Genomic DNA, 21920 nt, shown 5'->3' with positions numbered 1-21920 from the left:
GGTTTGTAGTGAAGCTTGCTAACCACTGCACGACCGCTCCCCCAGTTAATCATTGTGTATGTTGAACTTATTTCGCATCGTACATATCCAAAGTAACATACACCAACCACATCGTCGCCAACCGATGCACCACTTTCATCACCACAATTACGCCACGACTCCGTATAAAAGCAAATACTCCCCTTTGAGTTTGAACACCCTGAGATTAAATGTTGTTTGCAGTCTCCTATCAAGACCTGCACTGCACACAATGCATACGAATGGTTGTGGTTTCAGCAAAGATCAATCATAGCACGGTAACCAAACATTGCCCAGAAAAGCCTCACTGAATCTGAACTCTTTTTTTTTTCCCAGGAGGGTCCTGCATTTGGGGGTTGTTTGGCCAATTCCATTTATGAGTTTTTGGCACATTTCAGGATACATTACTTAAGAACTCTAGGGGGGGGGGAACCTACACACGGCAATAGGGAAACACTTAGCAATGCTATAATCTCCCTACTACCTTGCAGCCCGAAAACCTACACCAGGTAATCACCCAGGTGTTGTAGGTTCTGAGATTCATAGAAATCAGGTACATTTCAGGTGATTTGGTCAAAGACAAAGCCTTAACATACTGTTGGGGCAAGTGCTGTGAAAACGTCGCCTGCCGCCTTATTCACTCTCTCCAGTACACAAAGCACCTCGTACTGAACCCGTTTAAGGCACAATTTGCCACTGACGTTGAGCAGTTGCCAGTAACGATGTAGTGTGCATTTGAAAAATGTTGATACTCCTACTGATGCTCCTGCTGTTGTGGAGTGACTCATGCAGCCAGCTATGGCTGCAGGGTTTGGTGGTACATGTTGTTTATGTCGTTTATTGTCAAATTTCGGTCACAGTTCCTATGATCACTGTTACATTGCTTTCATGGCTTTATTTTGGTGATTTCGAAAAGTTTTTTGGTTTGGCCAGGTTTGTTTGTTGTAGTTCGAAGTTAGAATGGTGGCTTTAATCTAAGTTGTCTTGTGGTTGTTTGACATGCATCCCACTGGGATTTTTGCACAACGTTGGTGTACGGTGCTTTTTTTTTCTGGAAGACTTTGCAGTTTTTTTCCTGGATTTTTCTGTTTGCGCATAGTCACTTTAAGATGTTTTCCTGTTCATGTTTTTTTGTTTGTTGCGGTTGCACCCGATTCAAGAGCTGAATGGCTCACAGGGCTATCTCCATATTTGTCAAAGGCAACGTTGTGATTATGTGTGTCTGTTCAAATTGTTTAGCGTACTTTCCCGACTGTACCACATGCAAAAAATATAAAAATACACTTTTTTTGTGGGGGGGGGGGGGGGCTCAATAATGCATATATTTTTTGCACGGCAATTTAACTGTGACGTCAAATCTGTCACGTGACCCGCGCACGTGGAAGCCCTCCCCTAGGTCGACTCAGCCTCAAACGAGTAACTGGTCTGCTGTGTGAACATCGCCACTGGGGGGGGGGGGGGTGTGACAAAGGCGGCCGGGCGTGGTGCTGTCACCCCACCCCCTCGTAGCAAATCAATGAAACTGAAAACTGTGATCACCACAGCGGTGACGTCAGCGTAGGTGCACTTTAAAGGCACGTGGAGCCATCGTCCCATACTGCTATGAAAACATCGCTCATAGCGCACACACACACAGCACAAACCCACGAGATGGAGTCATAGGGGGGACACGGGGGGACGTGTAGATACAGGTTTGTGGAGAGACACGGAGACAAATCGAACTCTTGGGAGTAATCCGATGAGCTATGAAGCTCTTCGCGCACAGATGTTCGCAACCGGAGGGATACACAGAGACACGTGCGTATCGCGAGACGAGGGAGGCATGAGAAGAGACGGGCAGGACAGGCAACAACGCAAACACAAGATGCGGGGGACAGATTGAGGACACAGATACACGGCGAGACGAGCAGTTAACGAGGATGCAATCGTGTCAAGGGCACGCAGAGACGATGGGGAAAGGTTGATATACAATGAAACGTTGGGAACAGGGGGACAGGGAGACACATTGGGACAGGAAGGGACGCATCGTGTGGAAGAGGAGGGGTTGATACAGACTTATGATGAGCTAAAGATACAATGAGATACGGAGATTCGCGGATATCCGATTATCACGGCTGGCTACGGGCAGAACCAAGACTCGTGATGAGACACAGGAGGACATTGTTGTCTCTGTGTGGAGACAGACAGAGACAGGGGAGAGACAGGGGAGAGACAGACAGGGGAGAGACGCAGAAACTTGCCGTCACCTCCTCCTCTTATTCGCCACGAATCGCAGTCCCAGTCCCGGTGACTCTGGGCCCCGGCTCTGGACACGCGCTCCTTGCGTCGTGACGTCAGTGCGTCGTGACGTCGAGGCGACGTGACGTCAGTACGTCGTGACGTCGAGGCGTCGTACGCCCGTGCGTCGTGACGTAACGTGATGTGAGGCCCGTGCGTCGTGACGTAACGCCCGTGCGTCGTGACGTAACGCGCGTGCGTCGTGACGTGCCCGTGCGTCGTGACGTTGCCGGCGTTTTGTGGCGGCCTGCTTCGTGCGCGATGACGTCACGTTAACCGCCTTCACGTCCTGTGAACTCCCGGAGCGAGATGACGTCATGTCGGTGCAACGTCATCGCCAGTGGAAAAACGCCCTTTGCAGTGACGTCAGGGTTGGTTTTGAGTTGTGGTCAGAATCTGAATATGTATCAGAATATTTATTCTGATTCAATACATGTAATAATGAATCTGATATATATTTTGAGTATTTTATTTACGATCAGACACTAACAACTTACTCCAAAAAGTAGCATTTTTACACGATTTTTTTTTATTGTTGACGGCTTCATTCAACTTCTTACATTTCAAGACGTACATACTCATCGGAAACCGTTAAATATAAAAAATTCCGTTCTATTTTTAACAGAAAAAACTAAAATTAATGAACTTAATACTCTTTGAGGGGAGGCTCCTATCTTTTACCGTTTTCGAATTATTCCGATTTGAAAGTCATAAAATGCGTATTTTTTCGTTCAAACCCGTTTTAATCCGATATATCTCAAAAACACCTGATGATGATTGCTTGTGTTGCAGTCGAAACGTCGTGATAATTTTTTTTATATTTCTATTATTTTATTATTTCCCTTCTACGTGACTTTACCGAAAGAGCCAAGAATATGAATCCCTGCAGTCACGAAAGCTTTAAATCAAAAATAAAATTAACCGTATTTATATTCTTGGGTATCGAAATACGTTCAGGAGCCGAATGGCAATGTCGAGGTCTGCTGGTCACGAGCGGGCTTCAGAAGAGATTTGAAGCTTTCGTGACTGCAAGGATTAATACTCTTAGGTTTTATCGGTAAAGTCACGTAGGTAAAAAATATTTTTTTAAATTAAAATTAATAAAAGTAAGTTATTTTACTTTGATTTATTTTAATTTAATTTTTTTAAATAAAAAATGTAATTAAAATTTATAAAAGTAAGTTATTTTACTTTAATTTTTTACCTACGTGACTTTACCGAAAAAACCTAAGAGTACTTTCAGAAGAGAGTTTGTGCAGTTTTCGTATTCCTCCTCCATTGAGGGGTCACAGACTCCAGTCGTTTACTATCTGGTCCATACTTTGTGTTGCACGGTCACAATCGCACCTCGTCTTGTAATTTTCACTTGATGAAGGGGAGATGTTATGGAGCGTTAACTTTGCATTTTATATGAAAATGCAATTCTTCAAAGGGGCCGTCCATAAATGACGTCACGCGATTTTGGTCGATTTTTGACCCCCCTCCCCTTCGTCACACGGCGTCACAAAAAGTCAGACCCCCCCTCAAATATGACGTCACAAAGCTCTGCCCCCCCCCCCCCCCAAATAAAACATGCTTCAAAGCTCTTTAAACTATTGTCATTGTAGTGCGTATTTAATGTGGCGCTGCACTCTGATGTTGTAGGAGAAAACATTTATTAAAAAGTATATTTCATTAAGAACGTGTTGTCTATATTTATTTAAAGTTGCACATTTTGATGTGACGTCACATTTCTCAAACACCCCCCCCACCTCTCGTCACACATCGTCACAAATGTTTGACCCCCCCCCCCCAGGTGCGTGACGTCATTTATGGACGACCCCAAACAAAGAAAATATAAAAACTGTACATATATTGGTAGGGGTGGCCTAAGTGAGTTTTGTCAAGCATTTACGATGTTTGACCTGCTGATACTGTGCAAACGCGGGAAGGGGTCCATAAAACGCATGCCTTTACACTCACACGTAGCCTTATGATCGCATTGCTAGGATACAGAGAGCAGTAAAAGGCAATAATTTCCATGGCAAATGATCGTTGCAGGAAAAATAAGCTAGTGCCGAGAAAATGTTTGTGAACCCCTTAGGATTTTCACATATTTCAAATCTAAAATTGTATTAGATCTTAATCTAAGTCCTAACATTAGCTGCCCCGCTCATCTCTAAACCTTTATAAACAGCTTGCCCTCAGAGGCTAACCTCCCTGTTCCTGATGACGAACGCTTGTGTTTCGATCGAAACGTCGTGATATTTTTAATCATTTTCTTTTTTCTATCTACGTGACTTTACCGAAAGAACCATATAATACTCACTTGCTTGTTTAATAAATAAATAATTTTGTTAACAAAAAATACGTGGAATTGGTTAATATAAACCCTATTGGATATTTAACAAAAGACGGTTTTGATTGAAGAAGGCTATCATGGTAATACTATGGAATTTCCATAATTATTGTGGTTCACAAACTTTTTCTGAGCACTGTATGTCGACAAGGTGGATGATTTTTGCAGCATTTGAAAGCTACTTTTACACAATATTTTTAAAAATGAAAACTATTCAGTTAAATGTATTTATTTGCTCTGATGTAAAATTCTTAATAGTTGTTCGCGTCGAGTATAAATACATTAAATAGACAATGTTTCCATCATATCTGTCTCTCTAAATAATTGTTTTTAATGTTTTATTATACTGTACACACCATCAGCTGTACGGCCTTTTGTGAGTGCATACTTTCAGCAGCATTGATTCATGATGAGTAAACAAAAATGTAATGGTCCATTATGTGTGTTGAGTGTTTTATGAGCAATTCCTGTGCCAGGTCTGCTATTGCGCTGTTGTATCAATAGCAGCATGAAGCAACATTGCCACCTTTGCAATAATTACGTATAAACGCTCATTAATTGGCTGAACACATCTTAAGTGCTGAGCTTGGGGAATTGTTGGCACCTGACTGCCTTAATTGCAGCTTATCTTTGGCTCCTCAGTGATTGTAAAATGCAATTTGCATGAAAAACACTATAAAACGAAACAATTATTACACCACTTGTCAGCAACAGAAACGTATTATGCACCACGAGCCTTCACATTATCAGCACCAAATTTGAAAAAGTGGCGGTTTTCAAATTTTCTTGCTGTGGTTTTCAAACCTGATGATGATTGCAACGTGTTGCAATCGAAACGTCGTGAGAATTTTATTGTTTTATTTTTATTATTTCCCTTCTACGTGACTTTACAGAAAGAGCCAAGAACAACACCCATATTATTGAAACGTCAAGTGGCAAGGGCTTCGTCCCCGCGGTGTATTGACAGAGGGCGGGGGTTGCAACGATGGCCCCATACCTCGGATAACGCTGTTTATCCACCGAGCCCCATTCATTGCATCACCACACTCCATCACATGGGGATGGGTTGGGTGAAGGCGGGGGGGGTGGTGAAGGCAGGGGGGGGGGTGAAGGCAGGGGGGGAGGTGAAGGCAGGGGGGGAGGTGAAGGCAGGGGGGGGCTGAAGGCAGGGGGGGGGTGAAGGCAGGGGGGGGGGTGAAGGCAGGGGGGGGGGGTGAAGGCAGGGGGGGGGGGTGAAGGCAGGGGGGGAGGTGAAGGCAGGGGGGGGGTGAAGGCAGGGGGGGAGGTGAAGGCAGGGGGGGGGTGAAGGCAGGGGGGGGGGGTGAAGGCAGGGGGGGGGGTGAAGGCAGGGGGTGGGTGAAGGCAGGGGGGGGGTGAAGCCAGGGGGGGGTGAAGGCAGGGGGGGGGGTGGGTGAAGGCGGGGGGGGGTGAAGGCGGGGGGGGTGAAGGCGGGGGGGGTGAAGGCGGGGGGGGTGGGTGAAGGCGGGGGGGGGGTGAAGGCGGGGGGGGTGAAGGCGGGGGGGGTGAAGGCGGGGGGGTGAAGGCGGGGGGGGTGAAGGCGGGGGGGACGAAGGGGGGGTGAAGGCAGGGGGGGGGTGGGTGAAGGCGGGGGGGGTGAAGGCGGGGGGGGTGGGTGAAGGCGGGGGGGGTGAAGGCGGGGGGGGTGAAGGCGGGGGGGGTGGGTGAAGGCGGGGGGGGGTGAAGGCGGGGGGGGTGAAGGGGGGGTGAAGGCAGGGGGGCGGGGCAGCCACGTCATCCAAGTTGCTGTGGGCGAAACCAACTGCGGCGTCGGTGGCGATGGGAGGGGGGGAGGTGGTGGGAATGTGGAATTTCAATTTAACTCTGATCTCAATCAGTTGATCTAAACGGATGTTTCAACAGACGAACGTGGGATTATTTTCTTCATGTTGGGGATATGACGACAACAAAAAACACTTTTAGAAGAAAAAAAATTGTTCAGCTGCCGGAACTGCAGATGCGCTGTGCATTCGCTAGAGCTCCCGTGTCGCTGTGAGCTCAACTTTTCTGCTCCCATCCCCCCCTCCTGTGCTACGAGTGAGATGAGAGGGCCGCGGCCACAACGTTCGCATCACTGGACGAGCTTTAGCTCCCAACTTACGACGTCTGGAGCATCATCACCACCTCCGACTGCCCTTGGCGCTCGCACTCGATCCGCTGGGAAGTTTTCAGCAAGAGGGCAACCCGAGTCGCACGGAAGAAGAGCGTTAGGCCAGGCACAGAAGATGTAGAGAGCCCAGCCACTGCCTTGTCAAAGGAGACCACGTAACAAAAACAACTTTTAACGCCCCCCCGGCTCACAGCTCAGCTGACCGGCTCCCATCGCGGCGTCAACGTTAGCATGGCCGAGCACGGCACGTGTTCTGCGCAGCGCACGACCGCTGCCATTCAGCTGACAACGCGAATACTGCTCGTGGCACTGATAGGGGCCCCAGCTTGCGCCAGCCTGTGGTCGTCATCACCGGCCACCGAAGCCACTCCGGACCACGTCCATCTCACCCACGCAGCCAGAGGATGATGCCACGGCCACCACCGCCCACCCACCGGGTCACATGAGGCCACTGGGTTCACACGCCCCACCCGAGGCGGACGCGCCGTCGCTCGCAGCGATGCCCTCCCCGACCTCATTCTTCCACGAATTCGTGTCGCCCGGCCGCCCGGTGCTCTTCCGCGGCGCCGCGTTGCGCATGCCGGCGTTCTTGCGCTGGGCGGACGACGACTACCTGCGCGTCCGCTACGGCTCGCTCGAGGTGAGCGTCGAGCTGGGCAAGAAGGAAAACCGCTCGGCGGGCGTCTACAGCAGCAGCCTGGCGTCGTTCCTGCGCTCGTTCGCGCTCGAGGACGTCTACATGGTGGAGAGTCTTCCCGTGGCAATGCGCGACGAAGTGTGGCCGCCCTCGTGCCTCGCGTGCGGAGGTCTCCAGCGAGCGCTCGTCGACTCGGTGCTCTGGCTGAGCGGCGGTGGCACCAAATCGGTGCTCCACTACGACTCGCTCGACAACGTCATCTGCGTGCTCGCCGGACGCAAGCGCTTCTTCATGGCTGATCGCGCGGAGCTGGAGCGCCTTGCGCTCGACCACGCCGACGAGGCGTTCCTCGGGGTCGACGTGGACCGCGTGGATATGTACCGATACCCGGGGCTGCGTCGCATGCGCTGGTACCGCGCCACGGTCGACGCCGGCGACTGCTTCTTCATCCCCTACAAGTGGCTCCACCAGGTGAACTCGGACGCGGGCAGGAGCTTGGCGGTGAACTTTTGGTTCGTGCACCTCCACTGGTTCAACCGGACGGACTGCGAGAAGACGCCGCAGCAGCCGACGCCGGCGACCCAAGACGTGCCTCTGAGCGACTACCAGATGGCGTCCACCTTGGAGCTGTTGAGGTCGCAGGTGCTCGAGGACTTTGAGGGTCGAGACGTGGTCACGCTGGGCGAGATGAAGGACTGGCTGCGGGGACGAGGCCAGACGAACGGCAGTGGGATTCTCGCGCGGTTGTTCCAGGCCAGCGACAGGGATGGGGATGGCGCCCTCACCATGGAGGAGCTGTACGCAGCACCGGTTGAGATGTTCGCCTCTCTGCTGGGCGTCACCGGTGATGCGAAGACGGAGGATGACAATGTCCCTTCGCCTCTGCGGCAGGAAACTCACCCCCAAGCGCAGCAAGCACGCACGTCTGATGAACTGTGAACACACACACACTTGAACACACACACATGAACACACACACACGAACACACACACGCACACCACCACGCCGTGTGTGTCAGCGAATTCATCTTCTTGGTTCTTTCGGTAAAGTCACGTAGAAGGGAAATAATAAAATAAAATAAATTCAACGTAATAAAATGCAATTCTCACGACGTTTCGGCCACAACCCAAGCAGCCGTCCTTAGGTGAAGAACAGGGCTGTCGGAAAAATAGCGTCTGAATGAAGTTTTTTCCAACAGCCCTGTTCTTCACCTGAGGACGGCTGCTTGCGTTGTGGCCGAAACGTCGTGAGAATTGTATTTTATTATGTTGAATTTGTATTATTTCCCTTCTACGTGACTTTACCGAAAGAACCAAGAAGATGAATCCCTGCAGTCACGAAAGCTTTAAATCGAAAAATGTCAGCGAATTCTGACACTTTCTGTAAACGATGAGTAACTAACAAATCAGAGATAACATTGAGTACCGGCTGGATGCTGATAAGAGCAATGTCGTATTCTACGGATTATAAGACGCGGTTTCCCTCTATTTCTTTTTTAAAGAAAACTTTTGAGTGTGTGCTTGACCAGATTTGTCCAACAAGTTTTGGGCGCGTTACTTTCCGTAGCGTCTCTTAACCCGGAATGTGATTTATGGAGAGGAAAATGTGCGATGGAGATCATTGTATAGGGAGGGTCCTGCCACCACGCCCTGTGCAACGTTGCGTTCCACCACGATGCTGTGTGTATAATTCACACGCTGCCTTGTTTTGAGACCGCCAATTCAAAGGAGTCTGAAATAACATGGCCACACGTTTCACTGTTTTCGTGGTCCGAGAAAATTCTCTCTGCACATCGCACGGTGGCCATATGACTTTCAAGACAAGATGGGAGGGAGACCGATCCGTTCGGTCACAATGTTGCATTTTATTTCTAGCTATACATTTGCCTTTTGCATTTGTCATGGATCCAGTTTATGCGCGTGGTGTCTGTCTACGGTACGTGTATTCATGAGGGGAGCGGTCGTGCAATGGTTAGCGCGCTGCTCATGGCCAACTAACAGTGAGGATTATTTGAATCTGTTCTGGGCCTCCCCTAGGTAGGCTCACACAATGTACTCGTTTGAGTGTGTAAACGTCGTCACTGGGGAGACAAAGGCGGCCGGGCGTGGTGCTGGCCACCCACCCCTCGTGTATCGTGCCGGCCACCCACCCACCCCTCGTGTGTCGTGCCGGGGTCTTCATAGGTGCTCGCTAACAGCACTTGCCCCAACATTCCTTTAAGGTTATATGGGGGATCTTTGTCTTTATATTCATACTCTAATAGTCCTAATGATCATCCTAGACACAATTGCAATGCCCATCTGGTTGATTTGAAGTTTTACGTTACAATGTGAAATTTAAATGTGCAAATTCGTAGTCGGTTGTCTTCATGCAGTTGTTTTATGTAGTGCGAAAATGGAGGGAGTGTTGCTAGCAAAAATGGGAAGTACTGTAGTTCAGCAACTGATTTTAAACTGCTTCATTGCTTGAGATGGAATGTGTACACTTACACGCTTACAAATGCATGCAAGCAGGTACTTGCATAAAGGCTTTTTATGAACATATCTGGAATGGGTGAATTTGTGAAGCATGGCTTATTTGGGTTTTTGTTTAATGCACACTTTTTTATTTCCTCACAAAGCTTTGCAAATGGAGTGACGTCATGACTTAAATACATTTTCAATTCAGAACTTTGGCAAGGAACCTGCATCGCTTTGTCTCAGAGATCGACCACCACAAGACATTTGAAATATGTATGTCCCTTCGATGTTCTTTTAACCACACTGGGTTGTTCACCTTGGGTAGTGCTTGTCACACGGTAATCGCGCCACATTGTTTCATCGTCACAGTTTGAATATGCCAAATTAAGTGATACGCCAAATTAAATTAAATTGGAGGTTGTGGTGCAGTAATTGGTGCATGGATGGTACTGTCAGCTCGCAACACTCGAGAATGTGGTTCCATCATGGGTTGGTTACATGGCCTAGCGGTAGTGCATCTGCCACTTGTTGCAGATGTTCACGATTTGAAACCAGTGCCCGCCTGGGTGATTACTTTTGACTTAATAAGCGTAGGAATACACACCGTCTACTTGACGGTGGACGTAAAGAATTCCAAGATGTTAGTGTGAACCGTTGGTTTATTTTTGGCACAGGTAAAAGCCATTCTGCATTAGTCACGGTCCGAATTTTGAAAAAATACTAATATGGAATATACATAACAATTATTTCCCCTGTTGCAAAAACCTGGCAGGACTCTCCTGAAAAATTGTAATGAGACTTGATAAGGCTTCCCTGAGTAGAGCATAATAATCATAATTTATATTTGATGGTTGTCTGGATTTGAACCCAGGATCTGTTGGGTGCCCGGCTGAGTATTCTGACGTGGTATTTGCTCACTGAGCCACCCAGCAACCTCTGTTAATAAATAGAAACAATATATTTCGATTTAAAGCTTTCGTGACTGCAGGGATTCATCTTCTTGGTTCTTTCGGTAAAGTCACGTAGAAGGGAAGTAATAAAATAATAAAAATAAAACATAATAAAACAATTCTCACGACGTTTCGGCCACAACGCAAGCAGCCGTCCTCAAGGTGCCTGTGCCTGACACCATCGCAATCATTGAAGACTTGGTTCATCAAGGACTGAATGCTGGGGTACCCCCCCTGGTGAGACACTGCTTAACCAATACATACTTCACCTGGAATGGAACCTTCTACAAGCAATTGAGGGCACCCCAATGGGCTCCCCCCTATCTCCGGTTGTAGCCAACATCTTCATGGAGAAATTTGAGACGGACGCCATCCAGACTGCCACTCTACGCCCGACCTTATGGAAGAGGTACGTAGACGACACTTTTGTCATCTGGCCACATGGCCGGCCTGCTCTAGACCAATTTCTCGACCTACATCAATTCCATACACCCAGCCATCAGATTCACCATGGAAGTCGAAAATGATGGCAAGCTACCCTTTTTGGATGTCCTAATAAAAAGGAGACCTGATGGTTCAATGAGCCACTCTGTCTACAGGAAAGCCACCCACACGGATGCTTATCTAAAACCGGATTCCCACCACCATCCATCCCAGAAGAATTCCCTCATCAAGACTCTATATCATAGAGCCCAATGCATCTCCGACCATGAACACATTTCCAGTGAACTCAAACACGTACGCCAAGCTCTTAAGGCTAATGGTTACTCCGACTACACAATCCGCAAAGCCATCACTCCAACCATCAAGAAGGATCCTGTTGAGGAGCCTTTCAAGACCATCACCTTACCCTACATTGCTGGGGTCACAAAAAAGATCTCCAAAATCCTGATTAAACACAAGATCCAGGTCCGATTCAACACAGTACATAAAATCCGTGATCTGGTCCCGTCTGTAAAAGATGTGGTTCCAGACATACAGTACCCTGGCGTCTACAAACTAAGTTGCCTCTGTGGTAGCAGTTACATTGGAGAAACCAAACGACATGTCTCGGACCGCATCCGTGAACATAAGGCAGACCTGAAACACGGTAGGACAAACACCTCAGCCGTGGCAGATCACTGTTACAATTCAGTGGGCTCACATGACATTGACTTCTCCAAGACAGAGGTTCTCTGCAAGCCATCTGACTATCATGAGAGATTCGTTCATGAGGCGATCCACATATACAAACACAGAGACAATTTCAACCGAGAAGATGGATTCTGGCTTAGCAATCATTGGAAGGACGTAATAAACCATTTCGGATCTTAACTGATTGTGTTCACGTTTACGGTGACTTTCAGACCGCGTTCCACTCACTGGCATGGTGCAGTGTGCAGAGTAATGTATGGTGTCGTAATTGTATAGTAAACATATAGCAGTGTGATACACATTAGGGTGGGTAGAATAATACATAGTGTTATATTAAAATGGATAAGGCAGCAACTGCAGCAGCAGCAGCAAGTGCAGCAGCAGCAGCAAGTGCAGCAGCAGCAGCAAGTGCAGCAGCAGCAGCAAGTGCAGCAGCAGCAGCAACTGCAGCAGCAGCAGCAACTGCAGCAGCAGCAGAAACTGCAGCAGCAGCAGAAACTGCAGCAGTAGCAACTGCAGCAGCAGCAGTAACTGCAGCTCCCTTTGATGCTGTTAATCCTGCATAATGCACATGCATATGCAGTACTAATCACATTCCTGCATTTCCCATAAATATGCTAAATTCCTTTTGATATGCAAATTCCTTTGTCAATGCGCCCAGCTTATATATATGCTCCAAGCTCGTGTGCTGTTTCATTCAGACTCTGTCGCCTCGACGGACCTGGTTTTCACCTGAGGACGGCTGCTTGCGTTGTGGCCGAAACGTCGTGAGAATTGTTTTATTATGTTTTATTTTTATTATTTAATTACTTCCCTTCTACGTGACTTTACCGAAAGAACCAAGAAGAAGAAACAATATACATTCGCAGAGTGCTTGAAATTGACGGTGTTTGCTAAATTTGGAATTCATCATATCGGTATTGGTACGGAGTGGTGGTGCAATTATCACTGCACCTAACTGTCAACCCAGTGACCTACGTTTCATTCCCGGTCATGGCTAACATCAGTGGCAAGTGATATCTGAACTGGTCCCAAACCCGCACAGACCAAAACGGTCAATCAATCTCCATCATGCCTAGCATGGCAAGGCCTTTATTCAACAGTGGTTTGAAAAAGGGGTGGGGAATATGGATATTTATCCCCCTATACTCGTCAAGGGACTTGAGCAATGATAAGGAGGCTTGTATCGGGTTGTATACAAGGTCCAGATATATAATGCAGTCGTGTACTGTGATGGCTGTCAAACATGCAAGAGCAGACCCTGTCTCCCCGACCAAGGAATCAGTGATGTGTGGCAGTCCAGCTATTGAACTTGAGCCGTTGAATTAAAATTAAGCTATTGAAATAACAGTTACTAAAGGAAGTTATCAGATGAATAGTTACGTTTAAATAAAGATGGGGTGTTGGATATTGAAAACTCTTCACTAACAAAGAAAGGTGAAGATGGTGATGAGCCTTTTTAAATCCTTTATATTAAGTTCGCTTGCTTGCTTAGGACCGTGCAAATCTTTCGGTCGATTTTTTAACCCACTTCCCGTGATCCAATCGAGCTGACATTTTCCACACAGACTCGTTGTGCGTGACAATTAATGTTCGTGAAATTTTTTTCCCAAAATTTAACACTTTTTAGTACAAAAATATTATGTTTAATTACCAATTGCTTAATGGGGCAATGCAATCATCTGACCCATAGGTGGCAGCCATCTCAAGCCAGAGGACGAGAGGACTCGAGCCGCCACGCATATAAAGGATTTATAGTGAAAAACTTTGTTTTTACGGGTTATACTTATTGTAGAACTAGTAACGTCATGTCACGAGACACCCCTTCAGAATTCTCGCAAGGGCAACCGTCATGTCACTGGATGGACCATGGAAGCGGATATCACAGAGCGACCTCTGAAATCCCTTCAGGTGTATTCAGATCCACACGGTAGGGAGCAGTTCCAGTCCCACACATTCTGCTATACGGAGAGATGTGCATCAAACGGTAGTTAAACTGATACATTGCGCAGAACTGGAATTGTCCCTAAATTAAGTGCCAGTGGCTTGACATCTCACAGTGAATTGTGAAATCCCTTTGCAAAAAAGGTCTAAACTGGCCATGATTTTACTGTACAGGCAAATCTCAATTACTTGCACATCAGTCATTCAAAATAACTTCAAATCGACATTTCCATAAAAAAAAACATGTTGTTTTTGGTCTCCGTATGCTTGCATTAGAAGAAAGGGCCTTGCTGTGCGTTGAGGGTGATTGGCGGCGGCGCGGGGCAACAGACCGCTGGCACGGTAGAGTACTGTATATATTTTTGGGTTTTACTATTGGCAAAGTACACAACAACAACAACAGCCGCCATTCGCCACGAAGTGGTTGTGATGTCACCACGGCGCCTGTGCCAGGCCACGTGCACTTCGAGGCCACGCCAAGTGTCCGCATCGCCACGGCGCCTGTGGCAAGCGAGGTGCAATCTTGATTTGAAGCTTTCGTGACTGCAGGAATCCATACTCTGGTTCTTTCGGTAAAGTCACGTAGGTAGAAATAAAATGAAATAAATCACGACGTTTCGATCGCAACACAAGCGACCGTCATCAGGCGGAATCGATACAGCAGGACAACTGCTGATTTCGGAGAAAGATCTGCTAACAACAAGAGCAAATCTAGAGCTTATAAAGGGTTTTTGTGGGCTCTACCCCATGGGTAAGTGGGCGGAGCGTGAGAAAATCACCATGGAAGTGGAGAAAGACGGTAAACTACCATTCTTGGATATTCTGTTTGAGAGGAGGCCTGACGGATCCTTGGGACATTCTGTCTACAGGAAAGCCACCCACACAGATTCCTACTTGAAACCGGATTCCCACCACCACCCATCTCAAAAGAATTCTCTCATCAAAACGCTATACCACAGAGCCCATGGCATTTCTGACCAACACCACCTGACCGGTGAATTAAGACATGTACATCGGGCCCTCAGGATGAACGGATACTCTGACTGTACTATCCGCCAAGCTGTTTCTCCCACCATACAGAAACAGCCACATGAAACTCCGACCAAAACCATCACGTTACCATACATAGCAGGCGTGACCAAAAAGATCTCCAAAATTCTAAACAAACATAAGATCCAAGTCCGATTCAGTACAGTGCATAAAATCCGTGATCTGATTCCATCTGTGAAGGATGTCGTTCCTGACTTACAGTATCCTGGAGTCTAAAAATTGAGTTGCATTTGTGGTGATTGCTACATTGGAGAAACGAAACGTCATGTTTCTGATCGTGTCCGCGAGCACAAGTCAGATCTGAAACACGGCAGAACTGATTCTTCAGCCGTTGCCGATCATTGCTACAACTCGGTGGGCTCTCATGAAATTGTCTTTTCCGAGACCAAGGTTCTCTGCAAACCTCCCGGCTACCATCAAAGGTTTGTACACGAAGCCATACAAATATACAAACACAGACATAATTTCAACCATGATGATGGGTACAAACTTAGTAATCATTTGAAAGATGTTATCAACCACGCAAAAAAGACTTAATTACACTTTTTTGGACCATCTTATCTGACAGGCACTATTTGACTTTACTTTACCGAGTGTTAACATTCCCAGTTATTTTTTAACAGTACTCTCTTCATTGTTCAGCCAGCATTGGTATAAACATGGGCATTTTCGTTCTTTTGTCTTTCATGTGTATCAGGCCTCCCCTCCCCCTCTCTGCCCAATGTGTTGAGCACTCCGTGCTGTCTTTGAGCCCCGCCCCCCTCCCTCCCGATACGTTTCCATTCATTGGCTACCACATTCTGATGAGCCCCCCCCCTCTCCTCCCCCCTTCAACTTGCTTATAAGGGATTACATCTTGAATCATTGCCTCACTTGATGCAGCTTATTCGGCTGTGACGGTCCCACCTGATGACGGAGACTTGTGTTGCCTCCGAAACGTCGTGATTTTTGTTTTATTTTCATTAATTTTGATGTTTTACCTACGTGACTTTACCGAAAAAACCTAAGAATAAAAATTAGCATGTCAATGGTACAGGATGCTGCAGCGTTGGCTGTCGCACTGTGAGACAGGGGGGGGGGGGGGGGGGAGTTGGGCACAGGTAATATATGGAAGGTAGAGAGAAGCTGGGTTAGTGATGCTAATGTGAGAAAAGCGAGGTGCACTTTGAGGCCACGTGAAGTCTCGAGGGCTCGTTGACAGGAGGTCACGGGACAGACCCAGGTGCCATGGGTCGACTGACTGAGATGACTGGCTGATGCACCAGCTATGCCTCCTCCTGTGCCAACTTGCTGGATTTTATACGCCCGGCGCTCCGCTTGTTGTTGTGAGCGATGCTCCTCCGACCTCCGTTGTTGCTGGAGGGCGACTGCCTGCAACTGACCAGTAGCGTCCTTCACGAGCCTCCTCCATAGAGGCCGATCTTGACACCGCTGGTACCAGTCTTAGGCAAATCCACTCAGCTCTGCATCCTGTACCGCATCAGTCTATCTCCAGCCTATGTGGTGCCCGTTTAGCCCCCCCCTATCTGGCCAAACAGAAGCTGCTTTGGCATGCGGTGACTGGGAATGCGGGCTCCATGACCCATCCAACGCAGCCGTACCAGCCGGAGGAGCTCACTGATAGGAATGTGTCCAGATCTTGCAAGGATTCGTGAGCAAAGGGGCCGTCCATAAATGACGTCACGCGATTTTGGACGATTTTTGACCCCCCCCCCCCCTTCGTCACACCGCGTCACAAAAAGTCAGACCCCCCTTCTAATATTACGTCACAAAGCTCTGCCCCCCCCCCCCCCAAAAACACATGCTTCAAATCGCTTTAAACTAGTGTCATTGCAGTGCGTATTAAATGTGGCGCTGCACTCTGATGTTGTAGGAGAAAACATTTATTAGAAAGTGGATTTAATTAAGTAGAACGTGTTGTCTATATTTATTTAAAGTTGCCCATTTTGATGTGACGTCACATTTCTCAAACGCCCCCCCCCCCCTCGTCACACATCGTCACAAATATCTGACCCCCCCCCCCAGGTACGTGACGTCATTTATGAACGGCACCCAAAGTGCAGATACATACGTGGTAGCACACACACGCACACAAAAGACACACACCATATCCCTAGTCCTCAGATGCTCCTGCCTCGCTTTGTGGGATTGCCCAGATTTATTTTTTTAAATCCTTTATATTAAGTTCGTTTGCTTGCGTGCTTGCTTGCTTGCGTGCTTGCTTGTTTACGACCGTGCAAACCTTTCGGTCGTTTTTTAACCCACTTCCCGTGATCCAATCGAGCTGACATTTTGCACACAGACTCGTTGTGCGAGACAATTAATGTTCGTGAAAAAAAATGTCCAAAATTTTACACTGTTTAGGGAAAACAAATTAAATATTTAATTACCAATTGTTTAATACTGCAGACAATCATCTGACCCATAGGTGGCAGCCATCTCAAGCCAGAGGACGAGAGGACTCTAGCCGCCACGCATATAAAGGACTTATAGTGAAAAACTTTGTTTTTACGGGTTATACTTTTGACACGCCCACGGCATGGTGAACATACCGTCCTGTGTGCTCGTGTTCGAAAACAGTTGCAAGCAGTATTTGTTGGCATTCCGTTATCCCCCCGAGACTTCAGACAGTCGCAGGCAGCGTTGTGTTACCCGTGCCTCCGATTGGCACGGCTGGCTGCGTACGGTGCGAAAGAAGTTCAACATACAGTACCTAGGTAATAAAAATAAAACATAATAAAATAATTCTCACGACGTTTCGGCCACAACGCAAGCAGCCGTCCTCAGGTGAAGATCAGGTCTGTCGGGGAGACAGCTGTCGTGAGAATAATTTTATTATGTTTTATTTTCATTATTTTATTATTTCCCTTCTACGTGACTTTACCGAAAGAACCAAGAAGATGAATCCCTGCGGTCACGAAAGCTTTCAATCGAAAAGTACCTGTGTACTTACGTGAACTTTTCGGAGGGCTCGACAACAAGGGTTTGGGTCGGGAGATCGGTTTGGTGCCACTGACTCGTGAGGTAGCACAGAGACATGGATATTTACGCGGTCTAACAAACAAAAAACCCCTGTATTGTAAATGGGAGGATGTTGTTGGTTGTCAACTGCCTGGAAGAGGCATTTATGAAGATTTTTTAAAATTAAGATCGCCCCCTGGTGATGAAATCAGCCCTCGGCAATTTGGCGGTGAAAAGGTGAGAATCAAAAAAGATATGTAACTTTTTCGTTTTTATTATTACCTCCGTCAGATTTTTTTCCCCTTGTCCGTTCATCTCCCTTCTCCAGGTGTCTTCTTCATCGTCGAGGTTTCTCCAGGTATGAACGCTGTATCTTCACCTTACGCACACACATCTGTTAGGCGCCTCGTCCTACCTATGCACGTGCCCATTTTTATTTTACACGCTTTCTATTAACTCACTGTCTGTTGTTGTTGTCGTTGTATCCTCAAATCTTGTAACTCTATTTTAACCCACTTTCCAATGTGCTATCGACTGCAAACGTCGTATAGTTATGTCTTACTGATGACAATACTATATTCTATCATAAAAAATATATTTTTAAACAATCTTTTTCTACACGCTTTCTATTAACTCACTCTGTCTGTTGTTGTCGTATCCTCAAATCTTGTAACTCTATTTGAACCCACTTCCCAATGTGCTATCGACTGCAAACTTGGTATACTTATGTCATACTGATGACAATACTATATCCTATCATTAAAACTAAAATAAATATTTTAAACCATCTTATTGATATGTTATGTTTCGGCTTGGCTCTAATTGTAAATCACCACGGCCCTTTACGTTATGGCAAGCTGCGGGGCCACTTCCTGGAGTCGTGGAGTTCTGCCATTACTCGTACGGTACATTTAATTAAAGCGTGTTTAAAAATATATATTTTTAAATATTACTTTTTAATCCTCCATATGAGTCGACCATTGTTGCCGACATCCTCACACCTGAATCTATCTGTATCATACGAATGCCCAGCAACTCCCCGGCATCTCCCCCTAAATGTCATTAGAGGGAGCCATGTGATCGTGGCCACATCACACTGAATCTATCTGTATCATACGAATGCCCAGCAACTCCCCGGCATCTCCCCCTAAATGTCATTAGAGGGAGCCATGTGATCGTGGCCACATCACACTGCAGTGCACGGTGAGATCTGCTGCAAGTGATTTTCTGGTCTTGTGTTCATGCGATTGCTTTGTCTGATAGTGAGTTCTCCACTGTCTCGAAAAGTTTTGTTTGTGTGATGCTGAACTGAATCAAGCTCGATTGCGATGACATTAGAATCATTGTCTTCACTCCAGGGTTGGTAAAAACGAGCGTTATATTTTAAAAAATATTAATTGTGTAGAAATTCTGCAATGGTAATCATGTTACGACATGAAGGATCCATTCACAACATTTTCAGTGTCATAGAAAGACCTTTGACATGCAGAAGGAGAAATCAGAGGGGGTGGGGGGGGGGTGCACATTCCCACACGTCCTTTAACAAAGATAAATCCGTCGCATGCCATTCAACGCCATAATGTTTCATAACTTTCCAGCAATGGAATTAAGCCAACACTTTGCAAAGTAAAAACAAACAAACGTAATTTCATGTTTGTAATCAATGGTGACTGGTATGAGGCCAGATTTGAAGCTTTCGTGACTGCAAGGATTCACACTCTTAGTTCTTTCGGTAAAAGTCACGTAGGTAAAAAATGAAATAAAAATTAATAAAAATAAAACAATAAAAATCACGACGTTACCTACGTGACTTTACCGAAAGAACTAAGAGTATGGTATGAGGCCATAGACGAACTAAGATTTGTGCGCATAGTTGAACCATGAGTTTGCGAACTGAATTCCAACTCGGCCCCCGAGGCTACCTGGCCACTCGAAAAATGAGCACCTTCTGATGAGTGAGAAATCCAAAATCAATCAAGTGGTTGCACAATTGATGTCCCTGACCACCACCATTCAACCAATTCCAGAGAGGGGTTCGCCATCATACTGGTTGGAACCTCCTGGTTACACCAGCCCACAGGGGATTATTGTGTCCGTCTGTCGTGCAGGGAGGGGCTGGGTGGGGAGGGAGGGGCTGGGTGGGGAGGGGCTAGGTGGGGAGGGGAGGGGCTGGGTGGAGAGGGTGGAGAGGGGCTGGGTGGGGAGGGGCTGGGTGGGGGGTGGGGGTGGGAGGGGTGGGGCTGGGTGGGGAGGGGCTGGTCACCCCGTGGTGCCCTTATAAAACTCAACGTTTAACCTACTCACGCCGGCTGGTTTGTGCCCGCCCTCACAGCCGGGCATATTTGCGGAATACACCACGCCGCCGTTGACCCTGGCCATTGACCGAGCAACCCAACGTTCCTACCAGCTCCCTCCGCAGGAATGTGTTATGGGCATCTGTTCGAGAGGTGCCTAAGTGGCTTTAGAAGCCAGGGTGCTGAGCTGTCCTGGTGTTCAAATCCAGGCAGCTGTCTGTGGTTTAACTGGTTCCTCTCAAGTCAGTTGATGGCCTCAACCCGGTCACCATTAACTGGTTCTGCACTTAATTTGTCTAAATTCCAGCGATTAGAATGAAAAACATTTAAGTTTACTATCACGTGATGAACCTCACTCTAATATGCAGAGTGTAGTCAGAAGTGCTGCCCTGTCCAGTGTGTGGACCATAGGTCACTTAAAGGGAACTCAGAGGTCGTTGATAGTTGCTTCCGTGGGTCGTTCTCCAATACGAAGCGTTGCGCTGCTCTGAATGGATATGCTGAAGGGGTAAAATTGGGGAAATTACCCAAGAAATAATTTAGACAACGGGCACCCTTCATTTTGCCCATTTTTCAGCACGCATCTTTAAGTTCCAAATAATGCTCACAGTTATCAGGGTCAATTGGTCGAGGATTTCTGCACCGTATTCTTAAAGCTTCTAATGTTGCATGTATTATCTTCTGGCTCTACGCAAATAGCTTTATTAATCTCCTTGCTTTTCCATGCATTTTGTAGTAAACGAGGTTGGTGATAGACTGAGCTTGAAAGGATCGTTTACAAAAAATAACAAACATGCCGTGAAATAAAGACAGACTGCACACAAACACCATCACATGGCAATTTACATATTTCTACCACTGCGTATTCTCATAGCACACACTCGAGCTGACACAACCTCTCATTGGATTATATAGCATGCATCTATCCTCTGCTACTCTCGCTACACTCCCAATTATCGATAAAATATCATTGAACTTCAATAAAAGTGTATAATAGAAATAATGGCAACTACACTCACAATATAAAATAAAGAACTGCTATAAAAGTCAATAATATTTACTTACAGTATGGGTAAAATCTAATCAAACTACAGGAAGTGTTTGCTACAAATGAACCCACAATACCTTGCTGATATCATCAAGGAGCATAAACCATTACGCGAACTCCGGTCATCCTTACAGCGGCTTTTGGTTGGTCATCGAACAAAGACGATCACTGCCTCGCGCGCTTTTAAATGCGTTTCGGCGGCCATCTGGAACGCAATTCCTTCCGATATTAGAAAGCCACTGGAGTTGTCCACTTTTAGTACTAGATTGAAAACTAATTTCTTTAGAACCACTTTTATGTTTAGTTTAATGTCATTCCCCAGCACCTCCGATTGGCAGGGTTGTTTACGTACGGTGCAAAAGAAGTTCAACATATACGTCATGATGCCTGCCGACATGTCATTAATTAAAGTGTTCTTTAGCCTGCTTATATTTTTATCAATGTTTCTGAATCAAAATAATAGTTGTGGACTATTTTATTTAAGTCTTCATTAATCATTCAGAAAGTGAAAAACCATATGGAATGTGTCGTATTTGCTGTCTTTGGTGACTGGACTGAAACCAACAATGGCCAAATCTGGCTGCTCAATAAAAAAATAAAATTTCAATCAATGACATCATTTTTCGATTTAAAGCTTTCGTGACTGCAGGGATTCATCTTCTTGGTTCTTTCGGTAAAGTC

General features: G+C 46.7%; 1 protein-coding gene across 1 annotated transcript; it reads left to right on the top strand.

Moving 5' to 3' along the window:
* The first annotated feature begins 6394 nt into the window (after nt 1-6394).
* LOC133359207 (uncharacterized) lies at nt 6395-8491 on the top strand. The gene has a single exon (XM_061577634.1). It carries the CDS (start codon nt 7204-7206, stop codon nt 8335-8337), a length of 1134 nt encoding a protein of 377 aa, XP_061433618.1. The 5' UTR covers nt 6395-7203; the 3' UTR covers nt 8338-8491.
* The last annotated feature ends 13429 nt before the right edge of the window (nt 8492-21920 follow it).

The sequence above is a fragment of the Lethenteron reissneri genome, chromosome 64 (genome assembly GCF_015708825.2).
Source record: "Lethenteron reissneri isolate LAM-NWPU_2019-01 chromosome 64, ASM1570882v1, whole genome shotgun sequence".
NCBI classification, from domain to species: Eukaryota; Metazoa; Chordata; class Hyperoartia; order Petromyzontiformes; family Petromyzontidae; genus Lethenteron; species Lethenteron reissneri.
The sequence above is the reverse complement of the archived record's forward strand: the minus strand, read 5'-3'. Positions and strand labels throughout refer to the sequence as shown.

Coding starts and splice junctions, on each gene's coding strand:
- LOC133359207 (XM_061577634.1), top strand. CDS start 7,204: ATGAGGCCACTGGGTTCACACGCCCCACCCGAGGCGGACGCGCCGTCG.